Source organism: Trichomycterus rosablanca, chromosome 7, assembly GCF_030014385.1.
Source record: "Trichomycterus rosablanca isolate fTriRos1 chromosome 7, fTriRos1.hap1, whole genome shotgun sequence".
Lineage (NCBI taxonomy): Eukaryota > Metazoa > Chordata > Actinopteri > Siluriformes > Trichomycteridae > Trichomycterus > Trichomycterus rosablanca.
The window spans coordinates 3,298,789-3,316,750 of record NC_085994.1 but is presented as its reverse complement, the minus strand read 5'-3'; the positions used below and the strand labels follow the sequence as shown (position 1 = coordinate 3,316,750).

The following is a 17,962-nucleotide window of genomic DNA, read 5'->3' as shown; positions in this document are numbered from 1 at the left end:
CACAGGTTGCCAGTCCATCACAGGGAAACACACACATATACACATGTGCCCACACACACTTACGACTAGGGCACTAGTAGCTCCAGTTAACCTGACTGCATGTCTTTGGATTGGACTGTGGGAGGAAACCCACACAGATATGGGGAGAACATGCAAACTCCACACAGAAATGCCCTGGACCGTGCCACATTTTTGCTGTGAGGTGACAATGCTACCCACTGAACCACTGTGCCGCCCGACAAGCAGTCAGGCAGCAATAAACAGGTTGGCCAATAGTGTACTGAAATGCACTTGGAAATTGTACTCGTTTTTGTTTTTACAGTGGAATCGGTAATTTTTTATATAGTATGTCTAACCTTATTGTTTGTAACCAAACTAGCTGTATATTTCCATTTACCATTTAAGTAATATTTATCAGGGATGTACTCGTTTTTGTTGTATACTGTAAATGTTCATGATTTTTGAGAGTAAAAATGTCCTCACATTTCCAGAAATGTCCTATTTCCAGAAAAAGTATATCTTTAAAAAAAAAAAAAAGGTTATCTAAACAAGAAATAATGAGGTAGCAAGTGCCTGGCTCTACAAAACCTGTATCCACACACACACATGCCTTAAAAGATACCCCAACCTGGCAGTGGTGAAGCTTGAACCAGCAACCTTTCGATTACTAGTCCAGTACCTTAACCCCTAGGCTACAACTGCCCCTGTACATAAGAAGGTTAAGGTACGTTTTCTTTAATGGGTTGTATGTTGTCACATGGATTGGCGCCCTGTGTGCGTTCCTGCTTTGCACTCAGTGTTTCGGGCTTGACTTTACACCTACTACTGCGACCCCTGATCAGTTAATTAACATGATGAATGTTTTATTAACACTGATCTGCAATACTGTGATAGCAGTGATAGCACAGCGGTTAAGGTACAGGACTAGTAATCAGAAGGTTGCTGGTTTAACCCCCACATCTGACGGCTTGCCACTGTTGGGCCCTTGAGCAAGGCCCTTAACCCTCAATTGCTTGAAGTGTATACTGTCTCAGTTGTAAGTCACTTTTGGTAAAGGCATCTGCTAAATGCTGTATGGTGTAAATTATAAAATGTAAATGTGAAAGGTGTCAGGCATGCACTCATTTTTGTTGTATGCTGTAAATGTTCATGATTTTTTAGGGTAAAAATGTCCTCCTGGCATGTGTGATATTTTCAGAAGAAATAGATCTTTCAGAAAATAAATTAGCTAAAGAAGAAATAAAGAGGTAGCAAGTGCCTGGAACCCTGTATCCACACACACATACCTATTATTGCCACAGTTGGACCCATACGTAAGGCCCTTTACCCTCAACTAAATATTAACTCTGGATACAAGTCAGATAAACAACTAAATGTAAATGCAGTATAATTTTATGTAACTACAAAACATGCAGCAGTAGAGAATAAATCACTTGGACTGACCAACGTTGGCTGGCACACTGTGTAGTCTGGCAGAAATCCTGACATAATAAAACCATATTGAATCCTAGTCATAATGCATTATTGGTGTTGTCACACTCAAGACTACATGATGTCCTGCAGAATCTCTGCCCCAGTTAAGGCACTGCCACTCGCTTCTACCCTAACCCTTGACGAATTTCATTCTTTGGGCTCTGGTCCAGTAGAATCATCCTTGTTCCTGTGGCCGCTTGTGGTGACCCTGGTCTTTCCTCTCCGGTCTTTTTTTAACTCTGGGCTCACACTGACATGCAGAAAGTTGGCAGGACCTCCTGTTACAAGCGTGTTCCTGTTATATTTGTCCCAACACATGCAGTAATGCAGTAAGACTTATCAGGTGAGTTTAGGGTGACCCAAACAGGAGTAATGATCCCTATCACGTTTCGTTCTATATTAGAACATAAGTTTGTTATATAAAGTCCATTCTAGTTTAGATATGCTAAAGAGACTAAAAACCTTTGGAGTTATTGCTTCAAAGGTCAAAATCGGTGATCAATTCTTTTATTGTTTAAGGTATGAACAACAACCATGCATACAAGTAAAACATTTTGAACATGTTCAGTGTTACCAAACCAGCAGTGTTATCAAACAAGCATCTCACTTAAAGTAGGTGAACAATTATGGCAACGATCATGGCAGGAACTGTACATCCATGAGCTTTGTAGGTGGTTGGTTACACCACTCCGATGTGCACTTTGATCATACAGTTGGCACTGCTTATGAACCAGCAACCTGCTTAATATGCCATGGGCACAAACTGTGCTGATGTGCTGTAAAAAGGACATTAAATGAGTGTATATAGTAGTACTTTACATTCTACATTATTTATTACTTAAGCTTTTGATTTGGAACTGACTGATTCCTCTGCATGAAGTATTCTCAAGATTTTGAGACTACAAGGATTGGTAAACAGTATCTGAATCTAGATAACCCTTTACTGGACTACAGTATGTGCAAAAATATATAAATTAAAGGTTGACTTTCTCATGGTTTTATGGTACTGTTAGATAAAGGCTCTCTATAGAAATTCACTAAAGGCAGGTACATTTACATTTTCAGCATTTAGCAGATGCTTTTATCCAAAGCGACTTACAATACTATGACAGTATATTGTCTAAGCAATTGAGGGTTAAGGGCCTTGCTCAGAGGCCCAACAGTGGCAACCTGGCAGTGGTGGGGCTTGAACCAGCAACCTTTCGATTACTAGTCCAAAAACTTAACCACTAGGCTACAACTGCCCCTGTACATAGAAGGTTAAGGCAAGTTTTCTTTAATGAGTTTTATGTCGTCACATAGATTAGCGCCCTGTGTGCGCTCCTGCTTTGCACTCATTGTTTCTGGCATGGCTTCACACCTACTGCGACCCTGATCAGTAAAAAGTGGTTAATTAACATGATCAAAAGTTAACAAAATTGGGCGCCCAGGATATTCGGCTAGCACACCAGCGCCAAGATTCTGAACACCCTGTTTCAAATCTTGGCTCTTCTACCGGTTGGCTGGGTGCCATCCAGCGGGCAGTGCCTGTAGGAGGCCACCGTGTCTGCTGGGTGGGGTAATGATCTGGACTGGTCTCCAAACGCAGTGTAAGGACCCTGGTTAGCAGACCAAGGCGCTTATGCAGAAGCACAGGCGTAAAGAAGGGGGTCCACTAGAACCGTGCACTGGTCGGAGGGCACGTGAGCAGCAATATACCCTCCTTGAACACAATCAGGGATCCCCAGCAGCGGAAGACAAATTGACTACGCTAAATCGGGAGAAAATGCATAAATCAATAGGAAAAAAAGCAAACAAAATTGAGAAACACTGTTCTGCAATACTGGGAGGCACAGTGGATCGGGGGTGGCACTGTCGCCTCACAGCAAGAAGGTCCTGGGTTCGATTCCCAGGTGGATTGGTCCATTTACATTTACATTTTAGACATTTAGCAGACGCTCTTATCCAGAGCGACTTACAGAAGTGCTTCCATAGTAAACATTTCATTACTCTAGTTTAAGTAAACAACAGTCCAAGAACACAAATCTGCTAAAAACCTGTTAGAACCAAAGTGCTTCTTTTTTTTTTTTTTTTTTTTTTTTTAAGAAATGAAAGTGTTAGTAAGTAAGCACAAGTCAGCTTAAGTGTTTAGTAAAGAGGTGATGAAGGTTTTTACACAGACAGACAGAGGAAGCTCTTTCCACCACTTGGGTGCTAGACCAGAGAAGAGCCTTGATGCTCGTCTTCCTCGAGTCCTGGGTGGAGGATCAAGTCGAGCGAGACTAGTAGCTCGGAGGTTGCGTGGTACAGAGCAGGGTTTGATTAGACCCTGAAGGTAGCTTGGGGCTGGTCCATTTTTGGCTTTGTAGGCGAGCATCAGTGTTTTTAACTGAATGCGTGCAGCTACAGGAAGCCAGTGAAGAGAACGCAGCAGTGGGGTGATGTGGCAGTGTTTAGGTTGGTTAAAAACCAGACGGGCAGCTGCATTTTGAATGAGCTGCAAGGGTTTAATAGTGGACATGGGAGCAGCTGCCAGGAGGGAGTTGCAGTCGTCCAGCCGTGAGATTACAAGTGACTGCACAAGAATCTGAGTAGCTTCCATGGAGAGAAATGGTCGGATCTTCCTGATGTTGTAGAGGAGGAACCGGCACGATCTTGTCATGTTGGCTACATGAGGAAAGAAGGTCAGCTGTTTATCCAGGACGACACCAAGGCTTCTTACATTATCAGATGGTTTGATCTGGGAGTCATCAAGAGAGATGACTAGGTCCTGGGTTGGAGATTGATCTCCAGGAATAAGTACCAGCTCTGTCTTGCTGGGATTGACATCCATTGTGAGATATCTCGCAGACATGCTGAGATGCGAGCTGAGACTTGTGTGTCTGAAGGAGGAAATGACAGAATGAGCTGAGTATCATCTGCATAGGAGTGGTAAGAAAAGCCATGGGAGGCTATGACCTTACCCAGAGAGCGGGTGTAGATAGGTCCAGGTCCAGGCCCAGGCCCAGGCCCAGGCCCTTTCTGTGTAGTGTCTGTGTCTGAATGGGTTTCCTCTGGGTTCACCGGTTTCCACCCACTGTCCAAAGACATGCAGTCAGGTTAACTGACTGTCAGGTTAAAAAGTTCCCTTAGGTATGAGATTGTTTGTTTGTTTATTAGGATTTTAACGTCATGTTTTACACTTTGGTTACATTCATGACAAAACAGGTAGTTACTCATTACACAAGATTCACCAGTTCAAGTCCTTAACATCAAACACAGTCATGGACAAATTTGTATCTCCAATTCACCAGAAAGGACCCGGACCACTCCACCTAGGGATCGAACCCAGGATCTTCTTGCTGTGAGCCGACAGTGCTACCCACTTAGCCACCTTGCCGGCTTAATTGGGATTGTTTATTTGTGTTTATTAGGATTTTAACGTCATGTTTTACACTTTGGTTACATTCATGACAGGACAGGTAGTAACTCATTACACAAGATTCATCAGTTCAGGTTTTTAATGTCAAACACCGGAGGAAACCGGAGCACCCGAAGGAAACCCACACAGACATTGGGAGAACATGCAAACTCCACACAGAAAGGAGGGGCTCAAACCCTGGATCTTCTTGCTGTGAGGCGACAGTACTACCCACTGAGCCGCCCTAAATAGGATAAAATGGTGGTTAAAACAGACAATGAATGAATGAATGAATGATCTCTAACACCGAACCAGCCACAAATAGTTAATAGTTATAGCTCGTAGCAGAGCGGTAGAGAGAACAGAGTGGCGACACTCACATAGGGAACCGTTGTAACGGGGACATATTTTTGCGCAGCTTCCTGGTTGTGGAGCTCTGAATAGTTCCAAACAACCCATAGAGCCCCATTCATTTCCACTACTTATCAAGCATTTTCAGCTCTATTTTGCTTTGTTTAAAAAAAATAATGAATTTGATGTCATTAATATACTTAATACTGTTATTGTTTAGCATTTGCTCAGCACTAAATGTTACATGTTTATCTTAATTAATAGGTATAACTGAATTTAGCTTAGTCAGTTAAGCTAAATTAATGACACTAGAGTATTTTCACCTAAAATGAGTTGATTAATCAAGAGTCTTGTTACAGAAATGATAATAAAACATTAGAACCATTATAAATCATGCCACTTTTACTTTCATACTTAAGTACATTTGAAGGTAAGTACTTTAGTACTTTTTAGTATTTTTACTTTTACTTCTACTTTTACTGGAGTAATATGTTACCTTGGATATCTCTACTTTAACTCAACTACATGGTTTGTGTACCTTGTCCACCACTTACATTAGACAAAATGAACTTGTGCATATTCATAATGAATTCATTCATGTATTACATGTAGGAATCAATTATTAATCACTCATGAAATAAGACATGAATGAAGCTATTTCATGTACCTGTACTATAATGTTAAAGGTATGGTAATGTGTTTATGAATCTGTTCATTCAGTGCAGGTAAACATTATGAATCCAGCCACATGACTTAAAGTTTAGCCAAAATGATTATTATTATGAATCCTCAGGAAAGTGAAGGGAGATTAGTTTATGCAAAAAAACAAAACAAAAAAACTTTAATCTCTGTACTGTATATTGTCTCTACTACTTAATGATATCGCATTATGTAATGTATGCTAATATAATGTACTGTGTGTTAACAAGAACGACCTATTAACAAGTCATTATAAACATCAATCTTCCACTTTATATACCAAACTGACATTGAAGCAGATGCAGTAAATGTAAAGGCAGTTTAAAATACCCAGAAATTGTACAAATGTTTATTATTTACTGTTTAATATTTCATTTACTGCTGCCGGTCCCATATGAGAACATGACAGCGCCGGGTTTGTTTGGAACTATTGGAGGGTCACATGAACCACGTGACCGCGTAGCGGCGAGATCAAGGAGTGTCGCAACTCTATCTACGGCTCTGGTTTACACGCGGGTTGTTGCCGAAAGAACGAAGCTGATTGGTCAAATTGGACGTCAGAGTCCCGCCCCCACTGTACTAGTACCGAGCAGAGCCGTTCTCTCTACCGCTCTGGTACCGAGTAACTACGCATGAGCACCAGCCAATGAGATGTAAGCTCTGGGAACATACGTCATACAGGAGAGGCGGTGGTTCTTTTATAGCGTTAAGCAGCGTCCTGAGCGTACTTAAATTGTGTACAGCACAACGGGAGGATCTGCCTGAATTATTTATTTATTTATTTATATATTCTAAGTTTGTTTTTACTAGTCTGAAATGCTGTGTTTGTGCCTCTACGTGCCCGTCACTAATTCTGACCGGGTTGAAGTTGAGTACTTTGAGTCGGATGGATTACCTTTAGAGCTGAAAACTCTGTTTAAACTCAGCGTCCTTCTACCGTCGCAGGAATTTTCGACCTATCGAAACTGGAGAAAGGTAAGATCTATACAAATTACTTAACAAGCCTATTAGTGAAGTGATTTATTTAATATAAATGACATTTCTGCCATGTGAGTCACAGTCACATTCTTCTGGAAATGCCGGTATGTTGTGTGCGCATGCGCTACTCCATATGCCCATATTAGGAGTTCCACAAAAAATGCCGGCAATGATCTTTGTTCTGTGACGCAATTTATTTATATATTTATTCATTTACATATTAATTATTAGTATTTTAACGTCATGTTTTACACACTTGACATGGTTACATTCATGACAGAAACGTTAGTTATTAATCAGTTCACAAGTTCATGGGCAATTTTGTATCTCCAATTCACCTGCCTGCATGTCTTGGGACGTTGTAACCTAGTGGTTAAGGTACTGAACTAGTAATCAGAAGGTCGCTGGTTCAAGCCCCACCACTGCCAGGTTGCAAAATGTTGGACCCTTCAGCAAGGCCCCTAACACTCAATTGCTTAGACTGTATCCTGTCACAGTTCTGGAAGTCACTTTGCATAAAAGCGTGTTTGGAAATGTTTGGACTGTGAGAGGAAACCGGAGCTCCCGGAGGAAACCCACGCAGACACGGGGAGAACATGCAAACTCCACACAGAAAGGACCCGGACCATCCCACCTGGGGATCAAACCCAGGACCCTCTTGCTGTGAGGTGACGGTGCTACCCATATATATATATATATATATATATATATATATATATACAGCTTGTATATATATATATATATATATATATATATATATATATATATATATATATATATATATACAGTGTATCACAAAAGTGAGTACACCCCTCACATTTCTGCAAATATTTCATTATATCTTTTCATGGGACAACACTATAGACATGAAACTTGGATATAACTTAGAGTAGTCAGTGTACAGCTTGTATAGCAGTGTAGATTTACTGTCTTCTGAAAATAACTCAACACACAGCCATTAATGTCTAAATAGCTGGCAACATAAGTGAGTACACCCCACAGTGAACATGTCCAAATTGTGCCCAAATGTGTCGTTGTCCCTCCCTGGTGTCACGTGTCAAGGTCCCAGGTGTAAATGGGGAGCAGGGCTGTTAAATTTGGTGTTTTGGGTACAATTCTCTCATACTGGCCACTGGATATTCAACATGGCACCTCATGGCAAAGAACTCTCTGAGGATGTGAGAAATAGAATTGTTGCTCTCCACAAAGATGGCCTGGGCTATAAGAAGATTGCTAACACCCTGAAACTGAGCTACAGCATGGTGGTCAAGGTCATACAGCGGTTTTCCAGGACAGGTTCCACTCGGAACAGGCTTCGCCAGGGTCGACCAAAGAAGTTGAGTCCACGTGTTCGGCGTCATATCCAGAGGTTGGCTTTAAAAAATAGATACATGAGTGCTGCCAGCATTGCTGCAGAGGTTGAAGACGTGGGAGGTCAGCCTGTCAGTGCTCAGACCATACGCCGCACACTGCATCAACTCGGTCTGCATGGTCGTCATCCCAGAAGGAAGCTGATGCACAAGAAAGCCCGCAAACAGTTTGCTGAAGACAAGCAGTCCAAGAACATGGATTACTGGAATGCCCTGTGGTCTAACGACACCAAGATAAACTTGTTTGGCTCAGATGGTGTCCAGCATGTGTGGCGGCGCCCTGGTGAGAAGTACCAAGACAACTGTATCTTGCCTACAGTCAAGCATGGTGGTGGTAGCATCATGGTCTTGGGCTGCATGAGTGCTGCAGGCACTGGGGAGCTCCAGTTCATTGAGGGAAACATGAATTCCAACATGTACTGTGACATTCTGAAACAGAGCATGTTCCCCTCCCTTCGAAAACTCATGGCAGTTTTCCAACAGGATAACGACCCCAAACACAACCTCCAAGATGACAACTGCCTTGCTGAGGAAGCTGAAGGTAAAGGTGATGGACTAAACCCAATTGAGCACCTGTGGCGCATCCTCAAGTGGAAGGTGGAGGAGTTCAAGGTGTCTAACATCCACCAGCTCCGTGATGTCATCATGGAGGAGTGGAAGAGAATTCCAGTAGCAACCTGTGCAGCTCTGGTGAATTCCATGCCCAGGAGGGTTAAGGCAGTGCTGGATAATAATGGTGGTCACACAAAATATTGACACTTTGGGCACAATTTGGACATGTTCACTGTGGGGTGTACTCACTTATGTTGCCAGCTATTTAGACATTAATGGCTGTGTGTTGAGTTATTTTTAGAAGACAGTAAATCTACACTGCTATACAAGCTGTACACTGACTACTCTAAGTTATATCCAAGTTTCATGTCTATAGTGTTGTCCCATGAAAAGATATAATACAATATTTGCAGAAATGTGAGGGGTGTACTCACTTTTGTGATACACTGTAGGCCTGTATAGGCTTTGTATCAAACTGTTAGATCTAGACCATGTGATGAGGGACACTGGTGTGTTCCAGTCGCTCCTGAACTTAAATTTATAAGCATTTTTCACTTGAATAAAAAATAAACAATAAAACCTATCTTAATTATTTCTTATCATCTGATCAGTACAAAGTGGTTAATTAACATAATCGATGAATTATTAAATATTTAAAATGGAGTAATGCTGCTCTGCAATACTGTCCACCTCACAGCAAGAATGTCCTGGGTTCGATTCCCAGGTGGAGCGGTCTGGGTCCTACCTGTGAGTTTCTGTGTCTACGTGGGTTTCCACCAGGCTCTCCAGGTTCATTGGAGATACTAAAAATCCCCCTAGGTGTGTGTGTTTACCCTGTAAAGGACTGGCGACTTGTCCAGGGTATTTCCTACCTTTTCGCCCATTAACTTTTTGTGGAAGAAAGGTACAGTGGCTGAAATTTACATATATAATTAGTTTTTTTATGTAAAGTTGGACTGGCACTTGTTAACAAAAGCTGTTTGTCATGTGATTTGTCTTTCCACATGTAACCCAGAGTCAGATCCCAGGTCAGGTATTTAAGGCATAATAAAACTTTAATATTAATTTTAAATATGTGTTACGTGTTTATTTCAACAGAAAATCACCCAAACGAAGGAACAAGACATAAATGGCCAGCTGGAATTTGATGAATTTGTCCACTACTTACAAGACCATGAAAAGGACCTGAAGCTCGTATTCAAAAGTCTGGATAGGAAGAAAACCGGTATGGGTTTGCCTTTATTTAAAACACAAGAGCCTATAAAATTAGGTTGTATGGACTGTATGTTTGGCTCTTGTTCATTGGGCTTTTTGTTTGGTTTCTGCAGAGAAAATCAAAGCAAATGAGATTGTTGAGTCGTTGCAAGGGCTTGGTGTCCATATATCCCTGCAGCAAGCTGAAAAAGTTCTGCAGAGGTAAGTGTTAGTGTTTGAGAAAACGCTGAATATATTGCAGTCTTGATATCTTGGTCATAGTCCCACAATGTGCTCTTTAATTAAGACTATTTATTTTAAAAGGATTGTCTTCTTTTTTTGCCTGTTTGTGTACCATCAGTCTGTTCTTTACTTATTTCGTAGATAGATAGATAGATAGATAGATAGATAGATAGATAGATAGATAGATAGATAGATAGATAGATAGATAGATAGATAGATAGATAGATAGATAGATAGATAGATACTTTATTGATCCCAAATCAAATGAAAGCCCCAGTAGCATTATACAGCAATAGAAGTACACACTATAAAAATTCAAATGTAAAATATAACAAAAAACAGTGTACAAATAACAGTGCAGATACAGAAACTGAACATACACAAACACAACAGTAAGACCCTCAAGGTAACTGTATTTCACATATATTGTATAGCTGTAGCAAGTCAACACTACAAGTGAGGTTGCATGAATGGATGAGTGAATTAATAAATATACAAAATAATAGTAAATAGTTAAATGGCACACGTTGCCATAGACTAGAAGATTAGTGTGGAGAATGTGTTAAAGTTTATATAGTAAATGTGCAAGACCAAGCTTAAATGTCGTATGGAGTTCAATTGGTTAGTTAATTTAGCATATCTATAATATACTGTGTATTTATTCATTTGTATGTTTATGCTTTTACCTCACAGCATGGACAGTAATGGAACAATGACCATCGACTGGAATAGAATAGAGTGGAAGAACTATCCATCATTAAAATCTACGGAGAACTTTCCAGAAATCATCCTGTACTGGAAGCACTCTACAGTAAGTAGAACTGTATTTTCATCTTATCGTTAATTAGTTACAAAACAACTTAGTTATAAAAGCACTGGTTGTTTTGCAAAGAAAATGCATACAGATTAAACCAAGGCGAATATTAATCCTGACATTAAGACTCAAACACGTGTCTGTGACAGCTAAGAACAGTGAATTAAAGAGCAAAGGGTCTGCACAGTGTGACATTTAGCGTGTGACGGTCCAGATGGGATATCCTGATCCATATCAAAGGTCTGCTTTAATAGGTGTTGAATAGCAGCCAGTGAACTGTAGTTATTCTGAGGTGTCCTTTCTGCCGACATCCATGTGACCTGCTTGGCCGTTCAGCTATTCGTACATTCATCTCGGTGCTGGTGGGACAAGCATGTGCAGGATGCCACTTAGATATTAGCTGGCTTGCTATCCCTATCACATGCATAATAACATAGACAACTTAGACATTAGCTATTCATCAGTATTTATGCTGCAGTCTAACTGGTGTACCAACTCTTCTGAGCACAGTAATAACAGTAGTGAGCACATTAAATGCATTTATTTTTGGAAAACTATTGAGTTTATGACTTATACAGATTTATACAGGTGTGTATGATTTTATTTTTGCATTGTTAGTTTGCAGCAACTATAGCTAACCATTATTTAATGAAAGCTTTATTTGGAAAATGAACTATTTATATGCTTCTTAGCAAGATTCGACTATTGTTTGCACTTTAGATAAATAACTGATGTATGGATATGTATATATTTGCTGAAACCCAAAAACAGAGTGTCAGATTAAACATTTACAATCCCCAAAGTCTCACTGCACGTTTAACTGATTTGTATGTGTTTTATCTATTTAATGATTTGTTTGGGTTTGGTCTGAATCTTAAAATAACAACTCTGTGCATTAAAGTCTATAATTATATTATATATTCCTCTGTTTTTAGATATTCGATGTGGGTGAGAACCTGATGGTTCCAGATGAGTTCACCATTGAGGAGCACTTGACTGGGATGTGGTGGAGGCATCTGGTGGCGGGTGGGGTTGCTGGAGCTGTGTCTAGAACCTTCACTGCCCCACTGGACCGTCTTAAAGTGCTCATGCAGGTAGATGACTTTATTACATTCCTATAGCAGAAAAGCCTTAAGTTCAGACTCTACCCCCTTCCACACAAGGCCTTACTGGAAGTACTAAACAAGTAACCTTGGCATGCTCATGGGCTTATTTCTTGAGATATAATGACCTCTGATACTTGGCACATCTTTATCAAAGCCTGAAATTTGGCCTTTACTGTAATTGACTGCTGATAAATAAGTAAATCAATGAAATACATTGGTTGCGTAAATCAGACTTAAGTTTACATGTGTGCTGGATATCTTCCTTCATCTGACGTAAAATTCAGTGTTACTGTCCAAGAGCTTTAGCCTGTTTAATCTGTACTGTGTGTCAAACTGAGGGTCTTGTTGTCATCTGCCCATGGACTCATACCAGTACACAGCCAATTACAGTGAAGATCTAAGAAGCTAGCATACCCTCCCTACTGTCCTAGAAATTACTTGTCTTGCGTAAATCAGTTTTACGTCAATGCTGTTGTTTAACTGGGACATTATGGTGGACTATAAACTTTCACCCATTTATCGTTAGGTTAATATTTGACTTTGTAATGAACTAATTCCTGACATTTTAGATTAGCGGTTCACAGCCTGTGACCGATGACACACTGGGACACTTTAGAACTGTAGGTATGGGTAAAACTATGGGTTTGTTATTACCAGATCCTTAAAGGTTGACTTATGTTGACGTAATCCACTGCTGCTGTAGCCAGTCTGACAAGTGTCAACAAAAACTGCTTTAGATATCCAGATGCCAAACACTGCTCACAATAAAGCAAATTCTGATCGAATGCCCCAAATACACCAGAGAGAGACAACAGCTACATGTACCTGGTGTAAACCATTAAAGAAACCCTCAACCAAGAAAACACAAGAGCAATCCTAAACTTCCTGGCAGGAACAAAAATGAAAACAAAAATATAAATGGACCAATAGAAACATGCCGTAAATAACACAATCATGGGTATAAAGTGGCGTAAAACTCAAAAAAATAAATAAATAAGGCCATAAATACAATAATTCAGATTTAGAGCATGTTATTAGATTGTTTCTGTGCCACTGTCAATCCCAAAACCTGATTTTTTTTTTGTTTGTTTCTAATCAGGTCCATGGCTCTCGCAGCAGCAACATGTGCATCATGAGTGGACTCACCCAGATGATCAAAGAAGGAGGAGTAAGGTCATTGTGGCGAGGGAATGGCATTAACGTGATCAAGATTGCCCCCGAGACCGCTCTCAAGTTCATGGCGTATGAGCAGGTAATTCATTTCTGCCCTTCTTTAAACAAATATTTGGGCGGCACGATGGCTCTGTGGGTAGCACTGTCGCCTCGCAGCTTGCGGGTTCTGGGTTTGACTCCCAGGTGGAGCGGTCCGGGTCCTTTCTGTGAGGGGTTTGCATGTTCTCCCCGTGTCTGTGTGGGTTTCCTCCGGAAGCTCCGGTTTTCTCCCACAGTACAAAGACGTGCAAGTGAGGTAAATTGGAGATACAAAATTTAAAAAATACAAAAAACTTGAGCTGATGAATCTTGTGTGGCCATTGATTACCTGTCCTGTCATGAATGTAACCAAAGTGTGTAAAACATGACATTAAAATCCTAATAAATAAATAAATAAAACATATATTGTTGTGTATTAAATCCACCTTCGTAATTTAAATTATTTCCTCTATTTTGGTAGATCAAACGACTAATGGGGAGCAATAACGAGACGCTGGGGATCCTGGAACGCTTCGTGGCTGGCTCTCTCGCAGGAGTCATCGCCCAGAGCACCATCTACCCTATGGAGGTAAAATGCAGTCACATTTTGACCCAATATTACCAGTTTTTTTTGTTTACTTTAAACCAAGCTGTATTGGAGCATATTGACCATGTTTTTCTTTCCCCCCCATAGGTTCTTAAAATCCGTCTTGCTTTGAGAAAGAGTGGGCAGTTTCAGGGAATCTCAGACTGTGCCAAGCAGATACTGAAAAAAGAGGGTTTGGCGGCCTTTTACAAAGGTTATGTGCCAAACATATTGGGCATCATCCCTTACGCTGGCATCGATCTGGCAGTATATGAGGTTGGTTGGAAAGGCATTACATCATTTTGCTGCTTCCTTGTGTTGCTGTAGTTTGGTTCCTGTTCTTGATGTATTATTGACTTTTGATTTTGTTGCAGACTCTGAAAAATACCTGGTTGCAGCATTACGGTGGCGGTCATGCCGATCCTGGGGTTTTTGTTCTTCTCAGCTGTGGAACCATCTCCAGTACATGTGGACAGCTAGCCAGCTACCCTCTAGCTCTAGTGCGAACGCGCATGCAGGCGCAAGGTAGGTTCTTGTTTGAATTATTTTATACACTAGAATTAACACAGTGCCTTTAGAAATCATACCCTATCCAAATCCTTTTGTCACAGTATACCTTGAAAATAAACATTTTCCAGCTTTATATACATTTTCAGCATTTAAAGAGTGGCAACCTGGCAGTGGTGGGGCTTGAACCAGTGACCTTTCGATTACTAGTCCAGTACCTTAACCACTAGGTTACAACTGCCCTGTATTTTCATATGATAACCCTTATCCACCTAAATGGATAAGCGGTTAAGACAGTGAGTGAGTGAATTAGCAACATAAGGTTTTTATAGCAGAGCAGCAGAGATATAAAAAGAGTAACTGTGAAGCAAGGTGGTGGCAACATAGTTATATGGATTTTTCTCATCAGCATGAACTGGGCAATTGGTCACATTTAATTGGAAAATGGAATAATAGGTTATGACCTTCTATAGGCACTGTATTTCAATAATATGTTGTTTTTTCTGCAATGACATTTAACTTAATCCTCACTGATCTTACTATTGTGTATTTTGTAGCCACAGTAAAAGGCAACAGCCAGGTCACTATGTCTGGGCTCTTCAAACACATCCTCAAGACTGAGGGTCCATCCGGACTGTACAGGGGCCTGACCCCCAACTTTCTGAAGGTCATCCCGGCTGTCAGCATCAGTTATGTGGTGTACGAACACATTAAGTCTGCTCTCGGTGTGCAGTCAAGATGAATCCGAACAGCATCGCATTGGAACAAGCTGTAGTTCTGGAACAAGCCCTAGTTCTGCCCTTTAGGGAGAGGACTGCGAGCTGGAACATGATGGGCAGAAGTTTAACGACTACCTCAGGCATGTGAGCAAGGCATCTCATTCTGTGAATGTGAACAACTTTTATTTATAGAAAGAAGACACCCTAGGTGTACAAAATGAACTCTATTTATTTATGTACTATTTGTTTGTCTAAAATAAGGGACCAGGCTACAGCCGTGGTGGTGCACAAAGTGCCTTTCTCTACATAGTGCTGCTAAAAGAATGTGGGTTAATCTATGAGATTTATGCTCGCCTGCTTACACTGTCGATTGAATTGTTCCCATGTTCATAAACATAATAAGATATTCTGTTATTTGCATTATCAATGTCTTGTGGTGAACTATAGTAAAGTCTTTACCAGTTAACACTAAAACGCACATGCCGAATCATCCTCAAATGTTGGTAACAGGTTTATTTGCAGCCACAATGTATTGAATATGTATGTAAACCACATATTTGTATTTTATTCACTGAGCCATATTAAGATTGCTGTGCTTATGTGTTCAATAATAAGCCTAAAAGCAACTGAATACAGCTCTACCATTTATACATGAATTGCATTTCACCGTATAGCTTTAAGCTTTTTCTGTATTGTTTATAAAATAATTAATGCACTTTAATTGTCACTTTGGGGAGAAAAATGTTGCTGATTGTTGATAATCTTAAATGTTGGGACCAGATTTTTTGTATATTTAGAAATTCAAGACAGAACAAACATCCAGTATTAAAGAATTCAATGTGAAAGTGCTGCAGGGTACACATGTATGTAACTCTAACTCTCTGACTATTTATAAAAGATATTTTTAGGAAATTAAATTGTACTTTAGTGAGTTATAATTCAAAGGACTTTCACAAGTTTGCCTTATGTAAGTGTCTGTATATTAATGAAAATCTTGACTGTCAGTTGTAGCACTTATGGGTGTCTTATATTTATAATTTTTACCCATTTACAGATACTTGTGTTCTTAATGTGTCAATATGATTAAATAAACTTTGACTTTCATATGCATAAGTTGTGTGAATTTTATATTTACAGTCGATTCTGATCGTATTCATACCCCTTGACTCCAGATCTGGCTTGGAGTCTGTATTTTAAATGAATAAAGGTCCATATTTGGATTAATTTTGGACTGTATCTGAATTAGTACATGGCTAAGTCTGGACCATTATGTATCATGATGGTCAAATGAGTCCATGCCAGATGTTGACATGTACTCAGATTTGCAGATGTGGTAACTGGATCAGTGCATGTATTGGGTATTCCCTGTGCAAACATTGCACCACAGTTGACCTGGATCAAGCCCAGACTACATTTGTTGCATGGGAAGTTTGGCATGGACTCCAGTGGTCTGCAATAAGCCCTGACCTATGTGGAGTGTGTGTGTGTGTGTAAAGAGCAACGACCGGCTAGGTTGACCATCATAAGCTTGTAGCCTGTCTGAATCACCAATCTAACATGCTGGTCAAATAACTAACATTACAGTTCAGTGATTCTCAAATTGTTAATAAGTACCACTGTTACACGAAGCACTACTATAAGGTATATCAGATGAGTTTGGAATATAAGCTACAGTATGTTCATTAAAATGAAAAGTGAATAAGCCTGCTTTTTAAAAAACCATGATCGCTTGGGTCTTGGACTACTTGTCTAAAAGACCCCAGTATGTGCAGCTGGGAACCTGCCAGTCTGATTGCCTGATTGGTAACATTGGAGCACCACAGGGAACGGTGCTCTCCCCTTTCCTCACACCCCCTCCATGACCTGCTAGTCAGACAGCAGAGCACTTTCAGCAACAGACTCATTCAGGAGATCATTTGTACCAGCAGTGATCACACTGTATAACACTAAACTGGTTTGGGACATAATTGAACACTGAGCCCACTATCAGGTTGCATGATTTGGCTCTCTGTTTATAGAGCCTGTTATAACTGACTTTCCCTATGGGATTAATAAAGTGATCTACACCGATAAGCCATAACATTAAAACCACCTCTTTCGTTTCTACACGCACTGTCCATTTTATCAGCTCCACTTACCATATAGAAGCACTTTGTAGTTCTACAATTACTGACTGTAGTCCATCTGCTTCTCTGCATGCTTTGTTAGCCCCCTTTCATGTTGTTCTTCAATGGTCAGGACCCCCACAGGACCACCACAGAGCAGGTATTATTTGGGTGGTGGATCATTCTCAGCACTGCACTGACACTGACATGGTGGTGGTGTGTTAGTGTGTGTTGTGCTGATATGAGTGGATCAGACAGCAGCGCTGCTGGAGTTTTTAAACACCTCACTGTTACTGCTGGACTGAGAATAGTCCACCAACCAAAAATATCCAGCCAACAGCACCCTGTGGGCAGCGTCCAGTGACCACTGATGAAGGTCTAGAAGATGACCGACTCAAACAGCAGCAATATATGAGCGATCGTCTCTGACTTTACATCTACAAGGTGGACCGACTAGGTAGGAGTGTCTAATAGAGTGGACACGGTATTTAAAAAATCCACTCATACCAGTACAACACACACTAACACACCACCACCATGTCAGTGTCACTGCAGTGCTGAGAATGATCCACCACCTAAATAATACCTGCTCTGTGGTGGTCCTGACCATTGAAGAACAGGGTGAAAGCAGGTTAAAAAAGTATGTAGAGAAACAGATGAACTACAGTCAGTAATTGTAGAACTACAAAGTGCTC

General features: G+C 40.5%; 1 protein-coding gene across 1 annotated transcript; it reads left to right on the top strand.

The window, feature by feature from the left end:
- Nucleotides 1-6,646: 6,646 nt before the first annotated feature.
- On the top strand, nt 6,647-16,275 carry slc25a25a (solute carrier family 25 member 25a). Its single transcript, XM_062998864.1, has 10 exons — nt 6,647-6,877; nt 9,901-10,027; nt 10,131-10,218; nt 10,933-11,050; nt 11,989-12,147; nt 13,259-13,411; nt 13,832-13,939; nt 14,045-14,212; nt 14,311-14,461; nt 15,001-16,275. The coding sequence occupies exons 1-10, from the start codon at nt 6,719-6,721 to the stop codon at nt 15,183-15,185; spliced, it is 1,416 nt and encodes a 471-aa protein (XP_062854934.1). The 5' UTR covers nt 6,647-6,718; the 3' UTR covers nt 15,186-16,275.
- The last annotated feature ends 1,687 nt before the right edge of the window (nt 16,276-17,962 follow it).

Bases quoted from the DNA above. Each gene is read 5' to 3' on its own strand.
- slc25a25a (XM_062998864.1), top strand. From the start codon at position 6,719: ATGCTGTGTTTGTGCCTCTACGTGCCCGTCACTAATTCTGACCGGGTT. The intron at 11,051-11,988 runs GTAAGTAGAACT...CTCTGTTTTTAG, and splicing joins TGTACTGGAAGCACTCTACA to ATATTCGATGTGGGTGAGAA. The intron at 13,940-14,044 runs GTAAAATGCAGT...TCCCCCCCATAG, and splicing joins GCACCATCTACCCTATGGAG to GTTCTTAAAATCCGTCTTGC.